General features: G+C 45.6%; 1 protein-coding gene across 6 annotated transcripts in view; it reads left to right on the plus strand.

The window, feature by feature from the left end:
* Window positions 1-23,388, plus strand: part of LOC117363042 (cyclic AMP receptor-like protein A) — a 646,660-nt gene that overhangs the window by 485,851 nt on the left and 137,421 nt on the right. For 5 of the 6 annotated variants that reach the window (XM_033950230.1, XM_033950233.1, XM_033950234.1 and 2 more), the window contains one exon: window positions 13,075-13,122. The exons of the other annotated variant lie outside the window; for it this stretch is intronic. In XM_033950230.1, the coding sequence (XP_033806121.1) occupies window positions 13,075-13,122 (48 nt within the window). The remainder of the gene's footprint in view (window positions 1-13,074; window positions 13,123-23,388) is intronic. 6 annotated transcript variants of the gene reach the window in all.

A 23,388-nucleotide genomic window follows, 5' to 3' on the forward strand; every position in this document is an offset into this window, starting at 1 on the left:
CCTCTCCCCAAATCCCCCCAACAGCCCCAATCTTCCCCCACATGTGGGAGCTAAGAGGTCACCCAAGACGTCCCGTCCCGGGCCGCCCCGCCCCATCAAAAAACACAATCCCCCCGCTAATGAACCAGAACTAGCCATTAGCACAAATAAACCACACTGCAAGACTAGTAACAGTTCAGTCAGACAGCCCCCGAGTCTGGGCTACCAAGAAGTTTGATAAATGTAGCCGCTTCATCTGGCGAGTGAAAGGATTTCCAGATCCCATTTCGCTGGATCCGCAATACAGCTGGGTAGTTGAATTGGAACCTCTGCTTGAGCTCCGACAACTGTGCACACAGTGAATAGAAAGGCTTCCTCCTCTCCTGCAGGGCCATAGAGTAGTCTTGACTGATGCGAATCGGGGAGCCATCATATTTCAAAGTATCTTTCTTGATTCTGTACTGCTGTAGAATCTCCACTTTGTGTCTGTAGTTTAAGAGCTTTAAGATGACCACACGTGGTCTGGTTTCCAGACCAGGGCGAGGGCCCAAGCGGTGCGCTCTTTCAATTCGCACAGGCCCCGCAGCAGAAGAAAGCGGCAGCTCCGCTCGCAGCCACCCCTCCATCAATTCCGGCAGCGAGCGATCCGGGAGCGTTTCCGGGACACCCATCAGGCGCAGGTTCGAGCGACGAGACCGGTTTTCCAGGTCATCTAATTTATCAGCTTGGGCTCGAACCTGCGCCTGTAATGCAAGAAGATCGGCACTCTGAGTGATACCAGTGTCCTCCAGGGAAGAAACCCGCTGTTCAAGTTCTGTGGTGCGCGCCGACGCTGTTTCCAGCAGCGTTTCAATGTTAGTGATCTGCGCGGTCAGCACCTCCAATTTCGGTCCCAGGACCTGGGCCAGAGCGTCCTTGATGTCGCTCAATGCGGCTTCTGTCAGGCTCGATACCGCCGCCGCGGGGCTCGCCGCCATTTTGGGGTCACCAGGTCGCACCCGATCTTGATCTCTGCGGGCAGATTTAGCGTGCATTAGATCTCTGGATCTGGTGAGGTATTTTTCCATAGGCTAGTGCAAGCACAATCCGTGGCGTGCGCGCGAAGAGCGGGGTTCATTCAGCAAATATTAGGGAAAAGTCGGCAGGGCAGCCCCGGAGCGAGCGAGGAGACGTCCTCACGCGCTCATGACACCACGTGACCAAGGGCCCAATTTTATAAACCTAGGAACGCGGGGCTTAGCATATGTCAGTCTTAAGTAGAATCACGACCTGGCAGGGTTGTAAGTGCCAGTAGACTTCTGAACCTTAGAGGCACCTCATTTATGCTAGGATTTTCTTGGCCTAAATGCCAGCACCTGAGTCCACTTCCTACACGCAAAACACACTCTTGGTCCGTCCCTAACCAGGCCTACTTTCAGCGGCATTATCTGGTGAAATCTGCTATAGATCCAGCCCATATTTATAAAAGATTCTGTATTTGTGTACATCACCTGCCTCCATTTGCAACAGCTTCTGGAAGTATTTCAGTAACTATTCTGCAGATTTCGGGAAGCTGTTTTAGACTTACATGCGTCTTTAAAAAACAGTCCCCAAAACAAGTGCCTACTCGGATTCCTAACCTAAGCAACCTGTCATAAGATCACCTTCTCTACTATCAGTCTGATAAGTCACATGTAACTTTCACTTTTGGTTTCAGTGATGTTCGAATGACTGTGTTTGCTCCATTCCACTCAGAAAGGAAGGGGTAAAACGCGGACCTCACGGAACTTACGGACCTTGCGGATCTAAAACCGCACGTCCTTAAAAATCTGAGATCTGTGCATTTACAAGTCCGCCTTCGCTTTCCCTGCAGCTCAGCTCAGGCCCCCGGCTCCCTCGCGGACCTCACGGATCTGAACTGCACGTCACATCCTTACAAATCCGAGGTCCGCACCATTTTTGAGGTCCGTGCCACTTTTAGTCTGGCTCTGACAGAGCTCTATGACAATTTAACTCTGACGGATCCTAATGCTTTTCCCTCCCTATGCTAAGATCCATCAGAGTTAAATTGTCATAGAGCTCTGTCAGAGCCAGACTAAAAGTGGCACGGAGCTCAAAAGTGGCGCGGACCTTGGATTTTTAAGAACGTGCAGTTTTAGATCTGCGAGGTCCGTGAGGTCCGCGTTTTACCCCTTCCCCACTCAGAACAAGGCTCGTTTATTTAGTATTTCTTCATTATGGTTTCTTTGATCTCCATTTCTTATATTGGATCCTTCGTTTGTAGAGTTTAGCTATTACCATGGTATTTGATTTCCTAAATTGGGAGAACTTCTCCCTCTTTTTGATTAATTTGTTTGCTATTTATTTCGCTTTCTCTACATTATTTTGAATTCTATAATTTTTTTTTTTTTTAGTTATTCTCTATGGGCTCCTTTTACTACGGTGCGCAGGAAATTACCGCGCGCTACACTTCTAGAACTAACGCCAGCTCAATGCTGGCGTTAAGGTCTAGCGCGCGCTATTCCATGTGTTCAAGCCCTAACGCGGCTTCGTAAAAGGAGCCCTATATGTTTGTGTGTATATCTGTGTGATGGAGAATTAATATTGCAGCCCCTGATAAAGCTGGAGGTGAAATCGGGCCACTGCTGGGCTTTATGTGAATGTGAGATAATCCAGCTGGACTTTGCTTCTGTTTTTTAACCGTTCTGTTTGTAAGCTGTGAGTGATACGGGATTGTATCTATGAAAACTGGGCTTAAAGACACATTTTTGCAATTGTTTTTGAAGACTGCAATAGAGTGCTATACTTAAAGGTTATTTATTTCTAACCTCCCAAAAGAGCTCAGAATGGGTTACAAATCAGGTACTTGAGCATTTGCCCTAATTTACAGTTTTTATCCAGTTGTAATCCATCAGGTTTTTTTTGCAGTGATAGATTGCAGATTGGGTCCCCTGGGGAGGGAGTGTTTCTTCGGGACACGGACTGTGTCGGGTCCGCCTTATTTGTCCTTTTGGATACAAACTGTTTTATGTTTTTAGTTCCTAATAAGGACAGGGAAGGATTTGGGACTAAAGGTGAAAAAATTAGCAGGGTCTAGTTTCATCACCACTAAGCCAGTCCAAAAAGTGTAGGATGTAGCAATGCAATCCTTACAACAGGTGTGCGGTTCCTTAACCCCTACCCTAAGGGACTATAGTGAAGTGCAGCTTAGAAGCCCACTGGAAAAGTATAAGGAGGATCTGCCAATGACAATGAGAGTTCTTTTGTTTAAAAAGTTATTTGTATTTGAATCCTTGCTGTAAACCGCCTCGAACTTCCATGGCTTTGGCGGTATATCAGAATAAAATTATTATTATTATCTGTCCTGGGAGGATCTCTGACGTACCTGGAGCAGTGGAGAATTAAGGCCCAAATTTTGTAACCAGCCCCTAAAGTTAGGCACCTATTTCGGAGATGCCCAACTAGATAGGTGCCGATCTAAATTGAATAACAAGCTCAATTAAGCTTTTTAATCAGCACTGATTGAAACATAGGCGCCTACCAAGAAAATGCGATTCTGTAACAAGGCGCCTCTAAAAATTTAGGCGGCCTTCAATAAATAATAATAATAATTTATTTCTTATATACCACTATACCGTGAAGTTCGAAGCGGTATACAATAAAGATACATTTGACAGTACATGGGATAGAAACGGTTTACAATAAAGATACATTTAGTCAGTACATGGGATTCATGGTGGAAAGTATAATTAGTTTCGGGCCTTGGAATTAGGGGGGAGGTGGAAGGGTCATGGTGAGGAAGAGTTGGGTATGGGAATTTAGAATTTGTTAAACAGTCGAGTTTTCAGGCGCTGTGCATGATAGGCGTGGGCGTGGCTAAGTGTTAGGCGCTTTCTTACAGAATCACTGCTCTTAAGCTTGCTTAAGCGCTCGCATGGACGCCTAACTTTTAGTTGTGCCTAGAGCTGGCCTATTTAATGGCCGCCTCCAAAATAGGTGCCGCTCAGCGAGATTCACTAAACAGCACCTAATTGTGCTTGAATCGCGCTGAACGGTGCCTATATAGGCACCTACCTTTTGGGTGCTTCTTATAGAATTTGCCCTTAAGTGACTCGCCCGGGGTCATAAGAACATAAGAATAGCCTTACTGGGTCAGACTAATAGTCCATCAAGCCCAGTAGCCCGTTCTCACAGTGGCCAAACCAGGTCACTAGTACCTGGCCAAAACCCAAAGAGTAGCAACACTCCACAAGGGGCAGTGCAAGGTTTGAACCCACCACCTCAAGGTGCCAAGATTGTAGTTCTAACCCAGGGGTGGGCAACTCGGGTCCTCGAGGGCTGGAATCTACCTGGCCTGTTCCTGAAGGAGAGGCAAAACACGCCGAAGAAAGTGCTGGGAATCAGCAATTTCCTCTGTGCAAGCTGGCGTAATTTGGGGGAGGAGCCAGCAAGCTAAAAACCGTGAATAATCGAAACGGAGGGAGAAGTGTATGTGAAAGCCATAGAACCAGGTTAAGGCACTTAAGTTATCTCAGCCTGAAGTAAAAGTGAAATAAATCCAGGTGTAGGTCAGTGTCCTGCTTCTTAATGCATCTCGTTCGCTAGGCGCAGTCAGTCACGTAGATGTGAGACATCCCACACAGCGCTGCCAGTGTGTTAAATGTGCAGACAAAAGATTCCCTTTCGGGTGACTGACCTTGCCGGGATTAACTTCCTTCGCTTCAAACTGTGGCAGTGAGTCTGTTTGAGACATGACAGCTCAGGTTTCTCAGGGGACCACATGCCTCACTCCACCCCCAGAGATGTTCTGCCAGGCTCGAAACGCCTTGTGTTTTCTTTCCTGCATTGTACACAATCTTGTGTGCCCAATGTTATGCTTAGAATGCAAAACTGCACACGTAACTTACAGACTTGCGACAGTTGTGCTTGACAAATTGGCTGCTAATTCGCAGTTACACATCTACCACTGCTCATGTCTATAGCGTTGAATGTACGCAGCGGTACATTTAACATTCAGTACATGGTCCCTGCTCAGAAGAGCTTACAATCTAATTTGGACAGACAGATGAGGCATCTCAGGGTTGGGGCGATTCTGCTAGAAGGAATGATACAATGGGTCTAGGCATCCGACGGTGAGTAGGAGTTAAGAGTTGAAAGGAGCTTCACAGAAGTGGGCTTTTAGCTTGGATTTGAAGACCGCTAGAGACGGAGCTTGATGCATTGACTCTGGCAGCCTGTTCCAGGCATACAGCGCAGCAGGAAAGAAGGGACGGAGTCGGGAGTTGGCAGTGGAGGAGAAGGGTACAGATGACAGGGACTTACTCGAGAAACGGAGTTCACGGGGAGATACTTGAGGAGAGATATTGAGGGGCTACAGAGTGTACGCACTTGTAAGTCAGTAAGAGGAGTTTGAACTGTATTCGGAAACGGAGGGGGAGCCAATGAAATGACCTGAGGAGAGGGGTAATGTGAGCATGGCGGCTCTCACGAAAGATGAGTCGTGCAGGAGCATTTTGAACGGATTGAAGAGGTGAGAGATGGATGCGCGGGAGACCTGCTGTCACTGCACTTTATTCTATAACTTAGGAGTCCTTTTACAAAGCCGCGCTAGTGGTTTTATCGCATGCACCGGATTATCCGGAAATCTACCGCCTGCTCAAAAGGAGGTGGTATCGGCTAGCGCGGCTTTGTAAAAAGAGCCCTTAGTGTGCAGATTCTTTAATGGGGTAGTGTAGACATGGGAGGGGCAGGGCAGTGGCCAGCACTTACGCAATACGCAAAAGGTCATTGATATAGTGGAATCTGCTATATGTAAATGTTGGTGCTTAAACGCTGACCGACATGCATAATTGCTATTATAGAATCCTGATGCAAAAATTGTGCATAGCCCCAGCGTCCCAACGCCTAACTTGAGGTGATCTGTAGAGTGTTTCCCCCTAGTGCTCAGTACTTTTTATAGCATGTGCTCTGCTCTCTTGGGTCCATTGGGGTCCTGCTCGCCCAACCTAGTCTACTTCAGTTCTTCTGTGTCACTTATCCCTCCCCATACTCCTATTCAAATATTGTTGCATAAGGTATTCTCCAACTGGACTCACCTCAGGTCCTAGGTGCCACCTTCTTCATTGTATGCAAGAAGTGGTCATTTGTATCGAGTGCTGCACCCTCAGCCATTTTTGAAAAGTTGACTGCAATGCCTCAGGCCATTGTTTCCAAAATCTGTAGATTAAAATCAGTCCAGTGCAGAATTTTGTTAGGTGTTATCAGTCCTGGAGGGAAGCGGAATACTCGATTCTTTGCAGGTTCTGATGCGGTATTGTAATAAACCAGAGGAGCGAAAAACAAATTTGCCCTCCAAAGTTCCAAATAAAAATTCATCCAATGATTTACAATTTAGTTTTATTTAATATACCACCATTCCTCAGGCAATAACAGAGAGGTTCACAAAGTAAAATATCAAAAATGGGGAAAGGAACTCCAAAAAATGATAGGAAAGGAAAAGAAGGAGAAAAAAAGGATTATTAATTATTGTTATTGTAACAGGCCACAACCCTAGTAATAATAAATAATAATAATAATAAAATTTTATATACTACAGGACGTGAAGTTCTAGACTCTCACAGGATCCGAGCTGTCCTGCTCCACCGTGAGACTTTTCAAAAAGATAAGTTTTAAAAAGGGATCTGAATTTTAGGTAACCTGGTTCTAAATGGACTGAACTAAGGAAGGAATTACACAGGGAAGAAGAGACACAGAAAAAAAGCTCCATTTCTAGTTACTTCATAATGGACTGAATGAACCAAAGGAATATGGAGACGGTCATTTAATGAATGCATAATTCTTGGAGGACAATACAAACGGATAAAAGAGAACAAATAGACTGACATATTTCAGTGAATAGATTTAAATGTGATAATTTAATACGGCGCAGGGATTGGAAGCCAGTGATGTTAAATGAAGAGGGAAATAATCTGGTCAAAGCATGAAGCGTGAGAGAGAAGGCGAATAGCTGTTTTCAGAATAGTCTGCAATCTATGGAGCTGGTATTGGAAAAGACCTGAAAAATGGTATTGCAGTAGTCTAATTTTGACAGAATGAGAGTGCATATGATAGTTTTTTTGTCACGTTTGGTCAAGAAGTGAACGAACAGACCAAAATTGTCCAAGGGTGTAGAAGCAGAGCTTTGCTAAAGCAGAAATATGATCAAAGGAGAGATGCTGATCTAGAATGACGCCTAGATACCTGAAATGAGAAACTAAAGAGAATGGGCAACTCCAGTCCTCGAGGGCCGGAATACAATCGGGTTTGCAGGATTTCCCCAATGAATATTGTGACAGGGAAGCTCCAGTCACGGCTAATAAGACTGCTAGCCCAGTCAAAAGTACAGCCCTCAAACCTGCAATTCCTAAAATAAAGCCTATATAACCTGCTAAAAGCCCTAGTTTAGTACAGCAAGAAAGAAGAGAGAAAAGGCAGGTGATGTCATAGCCAGAAATTCAGGCAGGGAGGACACACAGAACACTGTCTATCCCCTATTATTCCTTTCCCTGCTCTAAGGAGAAACAGAGAGTCAACACAGAAGGGAGTGGAGTTGGCTACGAGGCTCTGCAGTCACTTAAGCTTCAAGCAGGAGGAAGGCAGGTGAATAAATTAACCTCAGCTGACTCTAACAAGGCAGGCAGAATGCAGCACACTGAGAGCAGCCCAACGCCCTTTGCAAACCACCAGGAATGTGTGATTGCCCCAGGCCAACAAGCAGGAAGAGGAATCCAACAGCCAGCTAGGTACTGTGAATTCCCGGGGGTAGAGCTAGAGGTTCTTTCGGACGGAGAAGAACCTGGCCAGGAAACTTTCCCAAACATACAGAGAGGAGGATGGGAGATGGAGAATGACGCTGGGGAATGCATGGAGACTGAAGACAACAATTAAAGCACCAGTGACCCAGGGTGGGGGTGGTGAAGCAGAGTTAAGTGTGCCAGAGCAATGTATGGAAACCTGATTTAAAAGTTATAAGCTGGGACATTTCTCCCTCTCAAGTAAAGACTGCACAGAGAAGCCTGTACTCAGTTAATTCCATAGAAGCATCAAGGCAGCAGTGCAGCAGTGCCTGCCCGTTTGAACCAGGCTTAAAAGTCTTATTAGTAAGCCAGATCCCTAGGTAACAAAAGCTCAAGGACTGTGGTAGCATTTGGGAGGGCCTGAACAGCTATGTGCAAAGGGGGGCTGGCTTCCACACAGACTGCAGTGCAGGCTGGGAAAGTCCTTAAAGGGACAAATTGCTAATAATAATAAAAGCCAAAAGAAGATTTTTAAAAAAATTCTGTGATGTAGAGAAGTGTTGGCACCTGAAGTGCCAGAGCTGTGCTGGCCAAGACTGTGGCATAAAATAGCCAGCGGCCCTAAGAAGGGCCTACTAGCCTAGTGAGGGACGGAGAAGTCCTAATTTGATTTTCTTTTGCTGATAAAGTGGTGACAAGGACTGTCCAGTCCTTGGACTATATTTCATACAACAGACACTGGAATTATGTAAAGGGAACTGTGTGACTAGTTACTGTGGAAAGCAGTTTATGTTTTGGGATTTTCTTTTTCCTTATAATAAACCCGGTGACGTTTTGTTTGAACTGAATCTAGTGTCCGGGTTTTCCTTTCACTGACCACATAAAAGGCGCACAAAATTCTTACCTGTGGTCCGAGCTGGGTTTTCCCACTTGCTCGGGGCCTGGCCCGGCCACAATATGCATTGAAAGCAGTGCATGCAAATAGATCTCATGCATATTCATTGGGGAAATCCTGAAAACCTGATTGGATTCTGGCCCTCGAAGAATGGAGTTGCCCATGTTTGGTCTAGACCCTAAGCCAGGGGTGCCCACACTTTTTGGGCTTGCGAGCTACTTTTAAAATGACCAAGTCAAAATGATCTACCAACAATAAAATTTTAAAAAACACAAAGCACACTATACACATAGAAAATGTTAATCATCATTCCTATTCCAGGGTTTTTCAAAGAGGTCAAAGCAGATGACTCTATGCACTGTCACCTCACTAACAACCATACAAAAACAGACAAATACCCCCTCCCTTTTTACTAAACCACAATAGCAGTTTTTAGCGCAGGGAGCTGTGCTGAATACCCAGCGCTGCTCTCGACGCTCATAGGCTTCCTGCGCTAAAAACCTCTATTGCGGTTTAGTAAAAGACCTTAGTGTAAAATATAGACAGCAGATATAAATTGAGATACATTTTGATCACTAAATTTAAAATAAAATCATTTTTCCTACCTTGTCTGGTGATTTCATGAGTCTCTGGTTGCACTTTCTTCTTCTGTGCATCCAATCTTTCTTCCCTTCTTTTAGCCTGTATGCTTCCTCTCCTCCTGACCTCATTCCCCCCCCCCCTAACGTTTTCTTCCTCTCTCCCTGCCCTCTCTTTCTTTCTCTCTTCATGCCCCCTTTCTTTTTTTCTGTTTCTCTTCTTTCCTTCTGTCTCCCTGCCTGCCCTCTTTCTCCCTCCCTGCCCTCCCCCAAGCCACTGCAACTGCCGCTGCCATTGGATAACAGGCCCCCCAAAGCCGCCCGCCGCCGGCCAAGCTCTCCCTGCTTCGGGCCCACCAGCATTTCTCTCCCCAACGTCAATTCTGCAGTCGGAGAGGAAGTTCCGCTGACCAGAACTTCCTCTCCGACGGCAGAATTGACGTCGGGGAGAGGAAGGCTGATCGGCCCAAGATCGACCTATTGGGAGAAATGCTGCCAGGTCCTGCCTTTGAGGAAACAGAAAGTAGGCAGGACCTGGCAGCAAGAAGAGCAAACGCAAGCTTAACTGACCTGTCTCCCGCTTTAGCCCGCGAACGGGGCTCTAACATGTGCGTGCCGGCTTCCCTTCTCTCCCCCCCCCCCCCTCACTGACATAACTTCCGGTTTCAGAGGGAAGAGAAGGGAAGCCGGTACAAGCACACGTCAGCCCCCGGAGCATAAGTTCTCCAAGCCGTTTTTTTTTTTTTAAATGTTGAGCAGCGGCGGCAACAGCAGAATTCAGGAGCGGGCCAGTCAGGAGGGGGAAAAAGAGAAGGGAAGAAGGGAACCCGCTCTGCGATCGACTGGGGTCGCCTGAGCGAGCGACCTGTCGATCGCGATCAACATATTGGGCACCCCTGCCCTAAGCCATTGTGGGGGTCTCCATTCCTTTGTGGTTCTCTGTTTTTGACTCCTGTGTGTTGATTCCACTGTGTTTTGAATTCTGTTAACTTTTATTTTTTTTTAGTTCAAATATTTGTATTAATTTTGTAAGAGAAATAAACAAGGTATACAAATATGAAATAGAACATGAAACTGTTACCTTTTATTGAACTAGTGTACAATTTTTGCATGTACTATATATAAACCATCCAAAACTTGTCATCAGATCTGAAGAAAGGGACTTAGTGGTCTCAGAAGTGTGCTGTATTTATTTATTCAATTTTCTATATCTATACTGTTCTCCCAAGGGAGCACAGAAGGGTTCATGAATTTATTCAGGTACTCAAGCATTTTTCCCTGTCTTTCCTGGTGGGCTCACAATGTACCTGGGGCAATGGGGGGATTAAGTGACTTGCCCAGGGTCACAAGGAGCAGCATGGGTTTGAACCCACAACCTCAGGGTGCTGAGGCTGTAGCTTTAACCACTGCGCCACTCTAGAAATCAAAATATAGCAAAAGAGAGCCAAGTAAATGACAATCCAGCCATTGTGACATCACTGATTAAATTGGCTCTTATTGGTGGAATGAGGCATTGTGATGTCACAATCTCAGCTCTGGTTACCAGAGACAGAAACTTTTCACATTATTTAGCTTTCTCTATTGTTCTCCCAGGGGAGCTCAGAAGGGTTTACGTGAATTTATTCAGGTACTCAAGCATTTTTCCTGTCTGTCCTGGTGGGCTCACAATCTATCTAATGTACCTAGGGCAATGGAGGGATTAAATGACTTGCCCAGGGTTACAAGGAGCAGCGGGGGTTTGAACCCACAACCTCAGGGTGCTGCGTCACTCTTAGTATCTTGTTGGTTCTGGGCTCCTGGGGAGGACGGGCTGTAAAAATGAATAAATAAATAAAATAAGGGCATGTAACTCATGACATAATCTTTAAGCAAGAAAAACTAGCTCTGGGAACCCATAATGCAGTGCAAACAGTTTTCACATGGTTAAATGAAGCCATCATAGCTTTGGTGTGATGTTTGGGTTGGCCTGCCAGTTGGTTTATGTGACAGGTGTCGCATCACATTGCATTCAGTGTGACTGGCCTTATAAATGAGGTGGTTCATAGTCAAATGCGCGCAAGACAACAGCGTGCGAACAAACGGGCGCAAGACATTTGAGCGCAAGACAATTCCGCGCAAATCATTTTCAGTAACAAGCACGAGCGGGACAACTGAGCGCAAGACATCTGAGCGTTTTTCTCCGCGCGCTGTTGTCTTGCGCGCATTTGACCTGTCACCAAATGAGGTATACATCTGGTATTTAACCTCTGACCTTAAGCAACTTTTTTCTACTCTTTGAAACTCTGATGGGAGGGGGGGGGGGTTAATCTCTCCTTCCCTCCTTCCTCCCCCTCTCCTTCTCTCTCTTTCTAGTTTAGTTAGACAAAGAGACATGAATTTCTCAGTACAGAGATAGTACCAGGAAGAGATTTTAAAAGCTGTATGTGGGCATTAGTTTGGAGAGTACCGGTACACTTCTCCCTCCGGATTCGCGGGGGATAGGGGCAGAGCCGGACCGCGAATGGCGAAAAACCGCGAATATCTGGCTCTGACCCACCCCCGCCTCCCTCCCGCCTTCCCTGGTGGTCTAGCGGGCTTTCGGGGCAGGAGCGATCTTCCTACGCTCCTGCCCCGTGCAGATCGCCATTAGGAAATGGCTGCTGTGAGTTCCCGTACTCTCTCGAGACTACGACGGGAACTCCCTACAGCTATTTCCTAATGGCGATCTGCACAGGGCAGGAGTGTAGGAAGATCGCTCCTGCCCCGAAAGCCCGCTAGACCACCAGGTAAGGCCGGGATGCAGGGGGGAAGACTTAACGATGTTTGTTTGTTTTTTCTTTTTTCCCCCTCTCCAAAAAAATTGCAAATATGTGAAATCGCGATTACCAAAACCGCGAATGGGGAGAGGGAAGTGTATATTACAATATCTGTTTCTGTATTTATTTTATAAAATATGTAAGCTTACTATGAGAATGTAACTTTTTGGGTATAAGAATGTAATTTTTAGGAATGCTTTTGTGACACGCCCATATGAAGATTTAGAAGCCAGTCTTATATGGAAATGAATAATTTGGACCAGTTAGATTGTAGCGAAGGAATGTCGTCATTTAGGATATATATGGATGTGTAACTGGTAAAACGTTGGAATTTGTTACTAGCAAGGCCAGCTTTTGGCTTCTGTAATAATTCTCATGATGCAACCAACCTTATGATTAATCACTTTTGAGAATGAATAAAAAATAATTTTCTTTTGGAAAACATTTGCATCATTTTCATTACACTTCTCCCTCGTCATTCGCGGGGGATACGGGCAGAGCCGGACCGCGAATGCCGAAAAACCGCGATTATCCGGCTCTGATCCACCCCCACCTCCCTGCCGCCTTCCCAGCCTTACCTGGTGGTCTAGAGGACTTTCGGGACAGGAGCGATCTTCCTACGCTCCTGCCCCGTGCAGATTGCCATCAGGAAATGGCTGGAGGGAGTTCCCGACGTAGTCTTGAGAGACTACGGGAACTCCCAGCAGCCATTTGCTCATGGCAATCTGCACGGGGCAGGAGCGTAGGAAGATCGCTCCTGCCCCGAAAGCCCTCTAGACCACCAAGGAAGGCCGGGAAGGCGGCAGGGAGGAAAAAAAGATGGATTTTTTTTTACATTAAGACAGTTTTTTTTATTTTCCCCCTCCCCAGAAAACATCGCGATTATATGAAACTGTGAGTGCAGGAACCGCGAATGGGGAGGGGGAAGTGTATACATTTTTACAAACCTACAGAAGCTATGAGTACGCTTGTGTGCAATTACCCTGGTCAAGGCACCGATTGATCGATGGACAGCCCGGGAGGGCATGTGAACTCTCTAGCTCACTTTTTTTTTTTTAATCTTCCTGCTTTAGGTTTTAACCTGGTCTGGAACCTACGATCCTGACAGAGAAAGAAGCAAGGTACCTACTTGAATTTGGAGAAGAATGTTAGACTAATGCTGGCATTTTTCCGTTTCATACTGCTTTGCTCAGGCTCTGCTGTACGTTAAATTAACCAGGTGACGAAAACCTCAGTGGCCCTGATTTGCCTGTTGACTCTGCCCCTAAGTGGTTATCTTGGTTTATTGCAAGTTAATTAGTCTGCTGAATGAGTCGGTGAAGGGGTCCCTAGAGTGACAAGCCGCCCAGTCTGTCACCGAGGTGCGGGGCTACTAATTTGCCAGCAACACTGAGCTCAGCTCGCTGTTATGTCTCGGGCCTAGAGACATGCCAGATGTAGGAAAGGTAATTGTATGCTTAAAGGCTGCGAGACGCCATTGAGGAGAGGCGTAGGCATCAGCGGACTGCATACAGGACATGCATCTCACGGCGAGAAGCACGTCCTGTAGTCAGTCAGCCTGCACCACTCCTCCTCGCCGGTCCCTCTCCTCCTTCAGCACCCCCTCCCCCCCCCCACCGGTGTAGTGATGGCAGGCTCAGGGCCCCGTCTGGAGGGTGTCCGTCTGTCACACATGTGTGTGATATCATCACGTCGACGTCCGCACATTTTCAGCCCCGAGTTTAGTGTGCTACGACTACCAAAGGTTTGTGGAACACTGTGTTACAGGGATGGAAGGGGTGCTGGTAGACTCCCACTCCTCTCAAACGGCCCTTCTGTGCTGTCTTGGACCTGGCGAAAGGTTTCCCACATACATCCACTGTTACCTGGGGCCAGGCACAGCATTTGAATATCTGGCAGGGATCCCCCTAACCTCTCCAGTTGAAGAAATGCGGAGCCCACCTGCAGTCTGTAATGCCACCGATGCCATGCTCAAAGAGATGATGGGCTCTGCATTTTTTCAGCTGATGGGGCATAGGGTTCCTAGCCAGCTCAGGTATTTTTTATTTCAGTTTTAATGGAGAAAATTGGGAGTGTGTGGCGCAGTGCTTAGAGCTACGGCCTTAGGACCCTGAGGTTGTGGGTTCAAATCATTCGCTTGCTCCTTGTGACCCTGGGCAAGTCACTTAATCTCCTCATTGCCCCAGGTACACTAGATAGAGTTTGAGCTCGCCAGGACAGATAGGGAAATTGTTGATAAAGTACCTGAATGTAAAACCACTTAGGACCTAAGTGGTATATAAATAATTAAATAAAAATAAAACCCAAAATGATAATAAGCTGTTACTACCATTACAGTCAAAAAATTATATAGCTAAGAAGAGATTCTTAAAAATTTCATAATTAATAATAATAATAACTTTATTTTTCTATACCGCCATAATCTTACGACTTCGAGGCGGTTCACAATGAAGAAAAGCTGTACAAACAGCGAATTACAGGGGAAGGTAGATAAGAGTACATTGGACGGTCAATGAGAGTACAAGGTGAGATACAGGGTCAGTGAATTCCAAGAATCACATTAAGTAGCACTATACAATCAGCGAATTGCAGAGCGGATGTGGGTAAGAGAACACTGCGCGGTCAGAGAATTACAAAGTGCAAGAAGGATTAGAAGAAAAAAATATACATTGGGTTGTTGGTGATATTACTTGTTTCCATATTATATTATTAACATGATCGGGCACCAGCGGGGAGTTGGGTAAAAATTGAGGGGGGGACGTTATGGCTGTCAAAGAGTAACCGGTTCCTATTGAGGTGAAGAAGGAAATTTGGGTGAGGTGAGTGTTTCTAATTGTGGGGGGGAAGTCTGTCTAGGGTAGGAATTTCTTGAACAAGGTGGTTTTTAATTCTTTCTGAAAAACACTGTAGTTCTGTCTAGTGGCCTCAGTGAAGTAGCCTAACCAAGTTTGCAGTCTACCGACTTGGAATTTGAAAGTTCGATATCTGCAGCCTGAGATTTTCGGGTAAGTAAAGAGGTTGCGATTTCTGGTAGACCTGGTGGAGGAGTAGAATTCAAAATGGGGTAGCAGGTAGTTGGGGGCCATTCCACAGATTAGTTTGTAGCAAAGGCAGGAGAATTTGAATGGAATTCGTGCTTCAATTGGTAACCAGTGCAACAGTTTGTAGAAGGGGCTAACATGATCGCTTTTCTTTAGTCCGAATATTAGGTGGACGGCCGTGTTTTGAACTATTCTCAGTTTTCTCAAGTTTTTTTTAGTTATCCCCAAGTAAATGATGTTGCAGTAGTCCAGGGTGGATAGAATCAGTGACGGTACCAATATCCTGAAGGATAGAGGGTCAAAGTATTTTTTTATGGTTTTCAGTTTCCAAAGGTTGAAGAAGCATTTTTTCGTCACCGAGTTTATGTGATCGGTCAGGGTCAAGTGGGTATCCAGGGTGACTCCCAATATTTTTATAGTTGTTTGTATTATAAAAAGACCTGAACAGAAAACTGTCCGCAGACCCTAGAGTCCACCAGTGTTAAGCATCTCTGGCTGAGCACGCCCACTGTAGAAGTATGTGCTGGCGTAGTGTTAGCTATGGCAGCATCAGTGGTTCACTTAGGACCATCGTACATTCACTTCCCCTTACTCTTTGCAGAGAGATTTCTGGCACAACGGAAGGTTTCATTCATCTGGCTGAAGAGTCTGTTTGGGGAGTAGAATCCAGCTCTATTCTCCGTAGGGTGCATTTATATTATTTTCAAGAAAGGAAAAAATGTTAAAATTGGCCTGGTGCCATCACACGCATGTTGTTGCCCTTGGGCATTGGCTTTCTCTTTTTGGCTAGATTTTATTTTGCAGCCGCCTGTAACTAGGAATTCTCATGTGTAAGGACTAATGTCCTGCTCATCCTTGGAGTAATAAGTTTTGTTTTGTTTTTTATCACTTTCTCACCTACTTTTATCACATCTGTCTCTAAATCTGGTCATTTCCAATGTAGGCTTATTTTGCATCTGCTAAGTTCAATATATTTATTAATGACCTGGAGGCAGGAACAAATTGCGAAGTTATTAAATTTGCGGATGACACCAAACTCTACCGCAGGGTTGATACCATGGAAGACTGCGAAGATCTGCAAAGGGACCTAACGACGCTAGAAGAATGGGCCAAAAAATGGCAAATGAACTTTAATGTAGGGAAATGCAAGGTCATGCATGTAGGGAAAAAGAACCCGATGTTCAGCTACAAAATGGGAGGATCACTGCTAGGGGTAAGTAACCTTGAAAGAGACCTGGGAGTGATGGTGGACACGTCTTTGAAGGCGTCGGCACAGTGCGCCACAGCCTCAAGAAAAGCAAACAAAATGTTGGGTATCATTAAGAAGGGTATCACGACCAGGACGAAGGAGGTCATCCTGCCACTGTATCGTGCAATGGTGCGACCGCATCTGGAGTACTGTGTCCAATATTGGTCGCCGTACCTCAAAAAGGACATGGCGGTACTTGAGGGAGTCCAGAGAAGAGCAACTAAACTGATAAGAGGTATGGAAAACCTCTCATATACTGACAGACTGAAAAAGCTGGGGCTGTTCTCCCTGGAAAAGCGGAGACTTAGAGGAGACATGATAGAAACCTTCAAGATCCTGAAGGGTATAGAAAAAGTAGACAGGGACAGATTTTTCAGATTATGGGGAACCACAAGTACAAGGGGGCACTCGGAAAAATTAAAAGGAGACAGGTTTAAAACAAATGCCAGAAAGTTCTTTTTCACCCAGAGAGTGGTGGACACATGGAACGCGCTTCCGGAGGCTGTGATAGGCCGGAGCACGTTACAAGGCTTCAAAGAAGGTTTGGATAGGTTCCTGGAGGATAAAGGAATTGAGGGGTACAGATAAGAGTAGCGGTAGGTTATAGGGATAGTCTGGGACCATTGCTCAGGCAATGGGCCTGATGGGCCGCCGCGGGAGCGGACCGCTGGGCGAGATGGACCTCTGGTCTGCCTCAGCGGAGGCAACTTCTTATGTTCTTAAGTTGTTGGGGGTTTTGGTTTTTTTTCTTTTTTAATATCATTCAAGTTGGGATTTATTTTTTCTACTCTCTGAGTTCTGCCTTAGCTTCTGTTTTTCATCAGAATTTTCCAGGTTAATTTTGCCCTTTTTTGTTTGTGGCCAAAAAGAAAGCCGGCAGATTCAAAAGATGCCCAAACTACAATCACAAGATGTCCATCACGGATCATTATGTAGACTGTATTCATTCTTTGGGCCTGATTCCGGAAACGGGATTGCTACGATAGGTGCCTGCAAAACGGGCGTCTATCACGTGTCAATCAACGGTAGGTGTCGTTTCCAGAATCACATTTTACAGGCCTATATTTAAGGTGTCTGACTTGTGCCTACGAGAAGCACCTAGGCATGCCTATGAATGCCTAAGGCCACCTCCGGCGTAAACCACATCTACGCAAGCCTTAGACGTCTATAGGCGTGCCTAAATGTCTCCATACATTGTAGGCATTCTTCACCCCATTTTTTAAAAACAAATCACGATTGGTCCATTAAATGGTGGTAGGATGCCTGCCACTGCCTACATTCTGGATGCTATTTTTAGAATCAGAGCCTTTGGATTTAAAGCAGTGGTGTCTCCAGCTGTGGCATCAGTTCAAGGTTATCTCCTAAGACCATCAAGCTCGAAAGATTGCATTTATTAGACATCGTTGCAAAGACATTGAAGTCCAATAAATCTTTATTGGCCCTGAAGGCTTTGGTATTGGAGCACTGGTGGTTGTTCAGTATTAAGGAGATAGTCATCTTTCCTGAAGTCAGGATTCAAGCAGAGGCTCAGAATCAGGAACTATTTGACTGTCAAGAAGTGAACCTTGGGATTTATGTCTCAAGAGCAGAAGATCATATGCTATTTATTGTCCCCTGGTGCATGTTTTTTGGCAGCAAGTTTGAAGTCATGTTCAAATATTGTTACATATGAATGTTTCCTTAACATATGCAGGAGCAATTTTTAATCTTTAGGATGCTTCTGTTGATATAACTAATGGTAATAAGATGTTAATAGCAATATTGACAGCTGTTGCAATTCAAACTATCTTTTCAGTTTTGGTGGAACTCAGTTTGCTTAATAGGAAAGTATGGAAAAGAAAAGTAAGAAGGCCAAGTTTGATAGATTATGGTTACCTATCCAAGAGTAATAAGAACTGAAAGTTGTTGGTAGAATGATTGGTTGTATTATGGCCGCTGGATATAGGATAGGAAGGGGTGGGTTATGTTGTAAGTTCATGAATATCCTATGCTCTTGACAACAAAGTTGTAAGCAATTTGTAAGAATCTTTGTTCTCCTGTCTGGCTGTTTATCATTATGAAAATTTCAATAAAACTTTTTGGAACTTCAAAGATTGCAGCTGCTCCTTTTCCCCCTATGAAGTGACTGTGTCGAAAGGTAAGCTCAGCTTCTCAGGTTGAGACTCAATAACGGTCTCCAGGGATCCATACCATTGCCTTCAATACTTTTCCTGGATGGAGAGCTAAACCAATCCAGTATTCATAGAGAAGGCTCAAACTCATACCAGTCAAAGTTCAGCCAGCAGTGGCCAGTGTTTTTTTTTAAGCACTGATCATCAGTGACTAAATTAGACCCAGGAGGAGAGTGTGGTGTAGTGGTTAGAGCTAGTCCCAGCACCTTGAGGTTCTGGGTTCAAACCCTGGCCCTGCTGCTTGTGATCCTGGGCAAGTTACTTAATCTTCCACTACCTCGACAGAGAGGGAAAATGCTTGCATACCTGATCTGTAACCTGTTCTGGGCACCTTTAGGAGGAGGGGCTAAAAAAAATCAAATAAACATTCAATATGGGCCTGATTCTATAAACCAGGGATCTCAAAGTCCCTCCTTGAGGGCCGCAATCCAGTCGGGTTTTCAGGATTTCCCCAATGAATATGTATGAGATCTATGAATATGCATGAGATATACTGCTTTCAATGCATATTCATTGGGGAAATCCTGAAAACCCGACTAGATTGCGGCCCTCGAGGAGGGACTTTGACACCCCTGCTCTAAGGGGTCTTTTAACTTGTGTTAATTGATTTAGTGCAGAGATCTCAAAGTCATTCCTTGAGGGCCGGAATCCAGTCGGGTTTTCAGGATTTCCCCAATGAATATGCATTGAAAGCAGTATATCTCATGCATATTCATAGATCTCATACATATTCATTGGGGAAATCCTGACAACCCGACTGGATTGCGGCCCTCAAGGAGGGACTTTGAGACCCCTGATCTAGCCCAGAGGTGGACAACTCCAGTCCTCAAGGGCCGGAATCCAGTTGGGTTTTCAGGATTTCCCCAATGACTATGCATGAGATCCATTTGCATGCACTGCTTTCATTGTATGCTAATAGATCTCATGCATATTCATTGGGGAAATCCTGACAACCCGACTGGATTGCGGTCCTCGTGGAGGGACTTTGACACCCCTGGTTTACTGTATGCTAATTCTTTGTCTATATCAGAGGTATCAAAGTCCCTCCACGAGGGCCGCAATCCAGTCGGGTTTTCAGGATTTCCCCAATGAATATGCATGAGATCTATTAGCATACAATGAAAGCAGTGCATGCAAATGGATCTCATGCATATTCATTGGGGAAATCCTGAAAACCCAACTGGATCACGGCCCCCGAGGTGGGAATTTGACACCCTTGCTATAAACGGTGCCTGAGTTAGGTCCTATCTGGTTACTTAGCTATATGGTCTCCAAATTAATATCCCCATTACCTGGTTTATCCCTCTACTGGCCAGGTTTTACCTGCGTGGTCTAAGGCAATGGTCAGTAGCACTGCCTGATAAAGTGCCACTGAATATTGGCAGATGGCCAGCTCAATAGGATTTATCTCATAGAAACATAGAAGATGACGGCAGAAAAGGGCTACAGCCCATCAAGTCTGCCCACTCTGCTTACCCACCCCCTGTCTATGCCCTAATGACCCAATTTCCTTATCTTGACCCTCGTAGGGATCCCACATGGGTATCCCATTTATTCTTAAAGTCTGGCACGCTGTCTGCCTCGATCACCTGCACTGGAAGCTTGTTCCAATGATCAACCACTCTCTCTGTGAAGAAATACTTTCTGGTGTCACCATGAAATTTTCCGCCCCTGAGTTTGAGCAGGTGCCCTCTTGTGGCCGAAGGTCCCTTGAGAAAGAAAATATCATCTTCCACTTCGACACGTCCCGTGAGGTACTTAAATGTTTCGATCATGTCTCCCCTCTCCCTACTTTCCTCGAGAGTGTAGAGCTGCAATTTGTTCAGTCTCTCTTCATACGAGAGACCCTTGAGCCCCGAGATCATCCTGGTGGCCGTCCGCTGAACTGATTCAATTCTGCGCACATCTTTACTGTAATGTGACCTCCAGAATTGCACACAGTACTCCAGATGAGGTCTCACCCTGGCCCTCTTGCCCACTTAAACCCTTTTGAATATCAGGCCGTAAGTTTCCAACAGTTTAGTGCAATAAGTAAGAACGAGAGACTTCCTGCAGAGTGTAGCAGAACCTGTCTGAATTCATTGTCCTCGTTCACCAGCCACCAATAGGATGGGCTGCTAATTGGTTGAATGACCTCCATGGGAAATGAATGCTGTTGTTGATGAAGATTGAACTGGTAAAAAGGGTGATTCATTTGCAAGGTTGAAAGAGGACAGAAGAGGCTCATGAGAACTGCCTTATTAAGCTGAAGCCAAGCTGGAGATTTGTTCTGTGAGGGAAAGGAGACAAACAGGGGCAGCTCAAGGCAATCTGCTACCTGAGGTGAGGGATGAGTTGGTGCCCCCCCCTCCAAAAAAAAAAAATGAGGGTGGGGCAAGGGTTGCCCCCAACTACTAGGCAAGATTGACCAGCTGCCTAGGGAAGCAGCTTCTTTATTCATTCAGTTTTCTATATTGTTCTCCCAGGGGAGCTCAGAATGGTTTACATGAAGGTACTCAAGCATTTTTCCCTGTGTGTCCTGGGGGGCTCACAATCTATCTAATGTACCTGGGGCAATGGGGGGATTAAGTGTCTTGCCCAGGGTCACAAGGAGCAGCATAGGATTTGAACCCACAACCTCAGGGTGCTGAGGCTGTAGCTTTAACCACTGCGCCACACTCTCACCATGGAAGGTATCAGCAAAGCAAAACAATAAATCCGGTCAGACAAACTCAAAGACCTATGTTTCTATCCTCATATACTTTAAGCTGCTTTTTTGCAAAAACACAAAGGAGATGCAAGATGCTCAAACAATAAGAAGCAAAAAGACGAAGTAGAAGAAAAGTTCATGTATATTGGTATTAGATCCCTAGTATGTGTCAAGTTAGGAGAAAACTCATTTAAAAAAACTTGTACTGTAACGATGGCAAATTGTAACCCGTTCGGAGAAAGTCATAATGCCGCTTTATAGAGCAATGGTCAGACCCCACTTGGAATACTGTGTCCAACATTGGTCTCCCAACCTAAAGAAGGATATAAAACTGCTGGAGAGGGTGCAGAGACGAGCAACGAAGCTAATAAAAGGTATGGAGAACTTGGAATACGAGGAATGACTTAAGAGACTGGGATTGTTCTCCCTTGAGAAGAGGAGACTGCGAGGGGATATGATCAAGACTTTCAAAATACTGAAAGGAATTGACAAAATAGAGCAGGAAAAAAAATGATTTACAATGCCAATGTGACACGGACAAGAGGACATGGACTGAAGCTAAGGGGGGACAAGTCCAGGACAAATATCAGGAAGTTCTGCTTCACGCAATGAGTGGTGGACACCTGGGATGCTCTCCCAGAGGAGGTTATTGCGGAATTGACCATCCAAGGATTCAAAAGCAAACTAGATGCACAACTCCTTGCAAGGCGCATAGAGGGATACGGGTGACTAAAGTTACGCCAGGGTACACCTGGCTGGGCCCCCACGTGTGCGGATCGCCGGACTTGATGGACCTAAGTTCTGATCCAGAGATGGTAGTTCTTAACAAATTTAACATACCATCATAAAATGAGTTCTATGGGGACTGATATTGAAAGGCTGCTAACTGGATAGATGCTGATTACAGAGATTCAGTGGCACTAAGGCCTGGATTCTCTAACCGGCACTGATTATTTTAAGTGGCAGTAAAAATACAAACACGACATTTAAATGACATTTTTAACTGGGTTTCAAGGTACCTATCAGCGCCGGAATCACACCTCCGTAGGCGCTTTAGGCCACTTAATGCCACTATGGATGTGGCTAATGCCGGATGTGGCGTTAGGCAACCTAAAACACCAAAGTAGGTATGATTCATGACAAGGATAGACACCCGAAATGTTGGCCTGGAAAACCCTGGGCTACATTTCTGGCGCCTATCTATAGGGTGCCGTCACAAGATTGACATGCGATTGGCGGCCAATAGAGAATCCACTGAATATTTCCTCTGACCACCTTGGCACTGTCCCGCTTTCCCCCACTGCCCATCTCTCTCTCTCCTTCCCTCACCCATCCCAGCTCTTTCCCTTTGTATGCCTTACCCCCTTTAACCTCCCCTTTTCCATTTTCTCTCACCTTTTATCCAGTACACTTTTCCTAGCCCTTTGCCTCTTTTTCCTCTTTCCCCAGCAGCTATTGTGTCCTGTCTCTTTTACCTTTCCTTTTCTCCTTCCCCGGCATCTTTATTTTTCCTTTACCTTATCCCCATCATCCATCTGTGTTCCTCTACTTTCACCTTCCCCTGCACATGCCCATGTTTCGTTCCCCTCCTTCTTTTCCTTCTTCCACCACTAACAGCTCCTCCCAACTCAGTATCGGACCCATTTCCAAGCCCCAATTGTCTCCCACTTACCCCCATGTCACCCCCCAGCCCCCTTTTCCCACCCTCAACATTCTCCTTCTCCTAGTCGTCCAAATCCTCTATATTTGCTGCAGTGTGAGGAGGCCTTTCTTCACAGTAATATGAAGGCCAAAAACTGAACTGGAAACCACAAGCAGTCAAACTTCCATATATATAGCAATACTAGAGATAGAGAATTACATTCAAGATATCAGAGGTACATACTTGCCAAAGTCTTCTCGGCACCGGGTCCCGCCCTCTCTGACGTAACTTCCTTCTTCCTCATTGGCTGGACACTGTGCTGAGAAGACTCCAGGGCTGGCAGCAGGGCAATGTTTGTATACCGCTGCTGCCACTGGCCACATTTAGAAGGCTAGTAAAAGTAGAATCGTGGGAAAGGGGAGCAGAGGGCAATTTGGAAGGAGAGTTGCCAGTACGGGGAGGGAAGGAGAGATGCCACTCCTTGGACAGTGCCGCCTGAGCCTACTGCCTCAGTTTGCCTCATTTTAGGGCTGCCTCTGAGGCAGAGAGACCTCCCAAAGTTCTAGGGGTTCTGGAATTGACCAATAGGGTCAGA

This window comes from Geotrypetes seraphini, chromosome 6, assembly GCF_902459505.1.
Source record: "Geotrypetes seraphini chromosome 6, aGeoSer1.1, whole genome shotgun sequence".
NCBI lineage: Eukaryota > Metazoa > Chordata > Amphibia > Gymnophiona > Dermophiidae > Geotrypetes > Geotrypetes seraphini.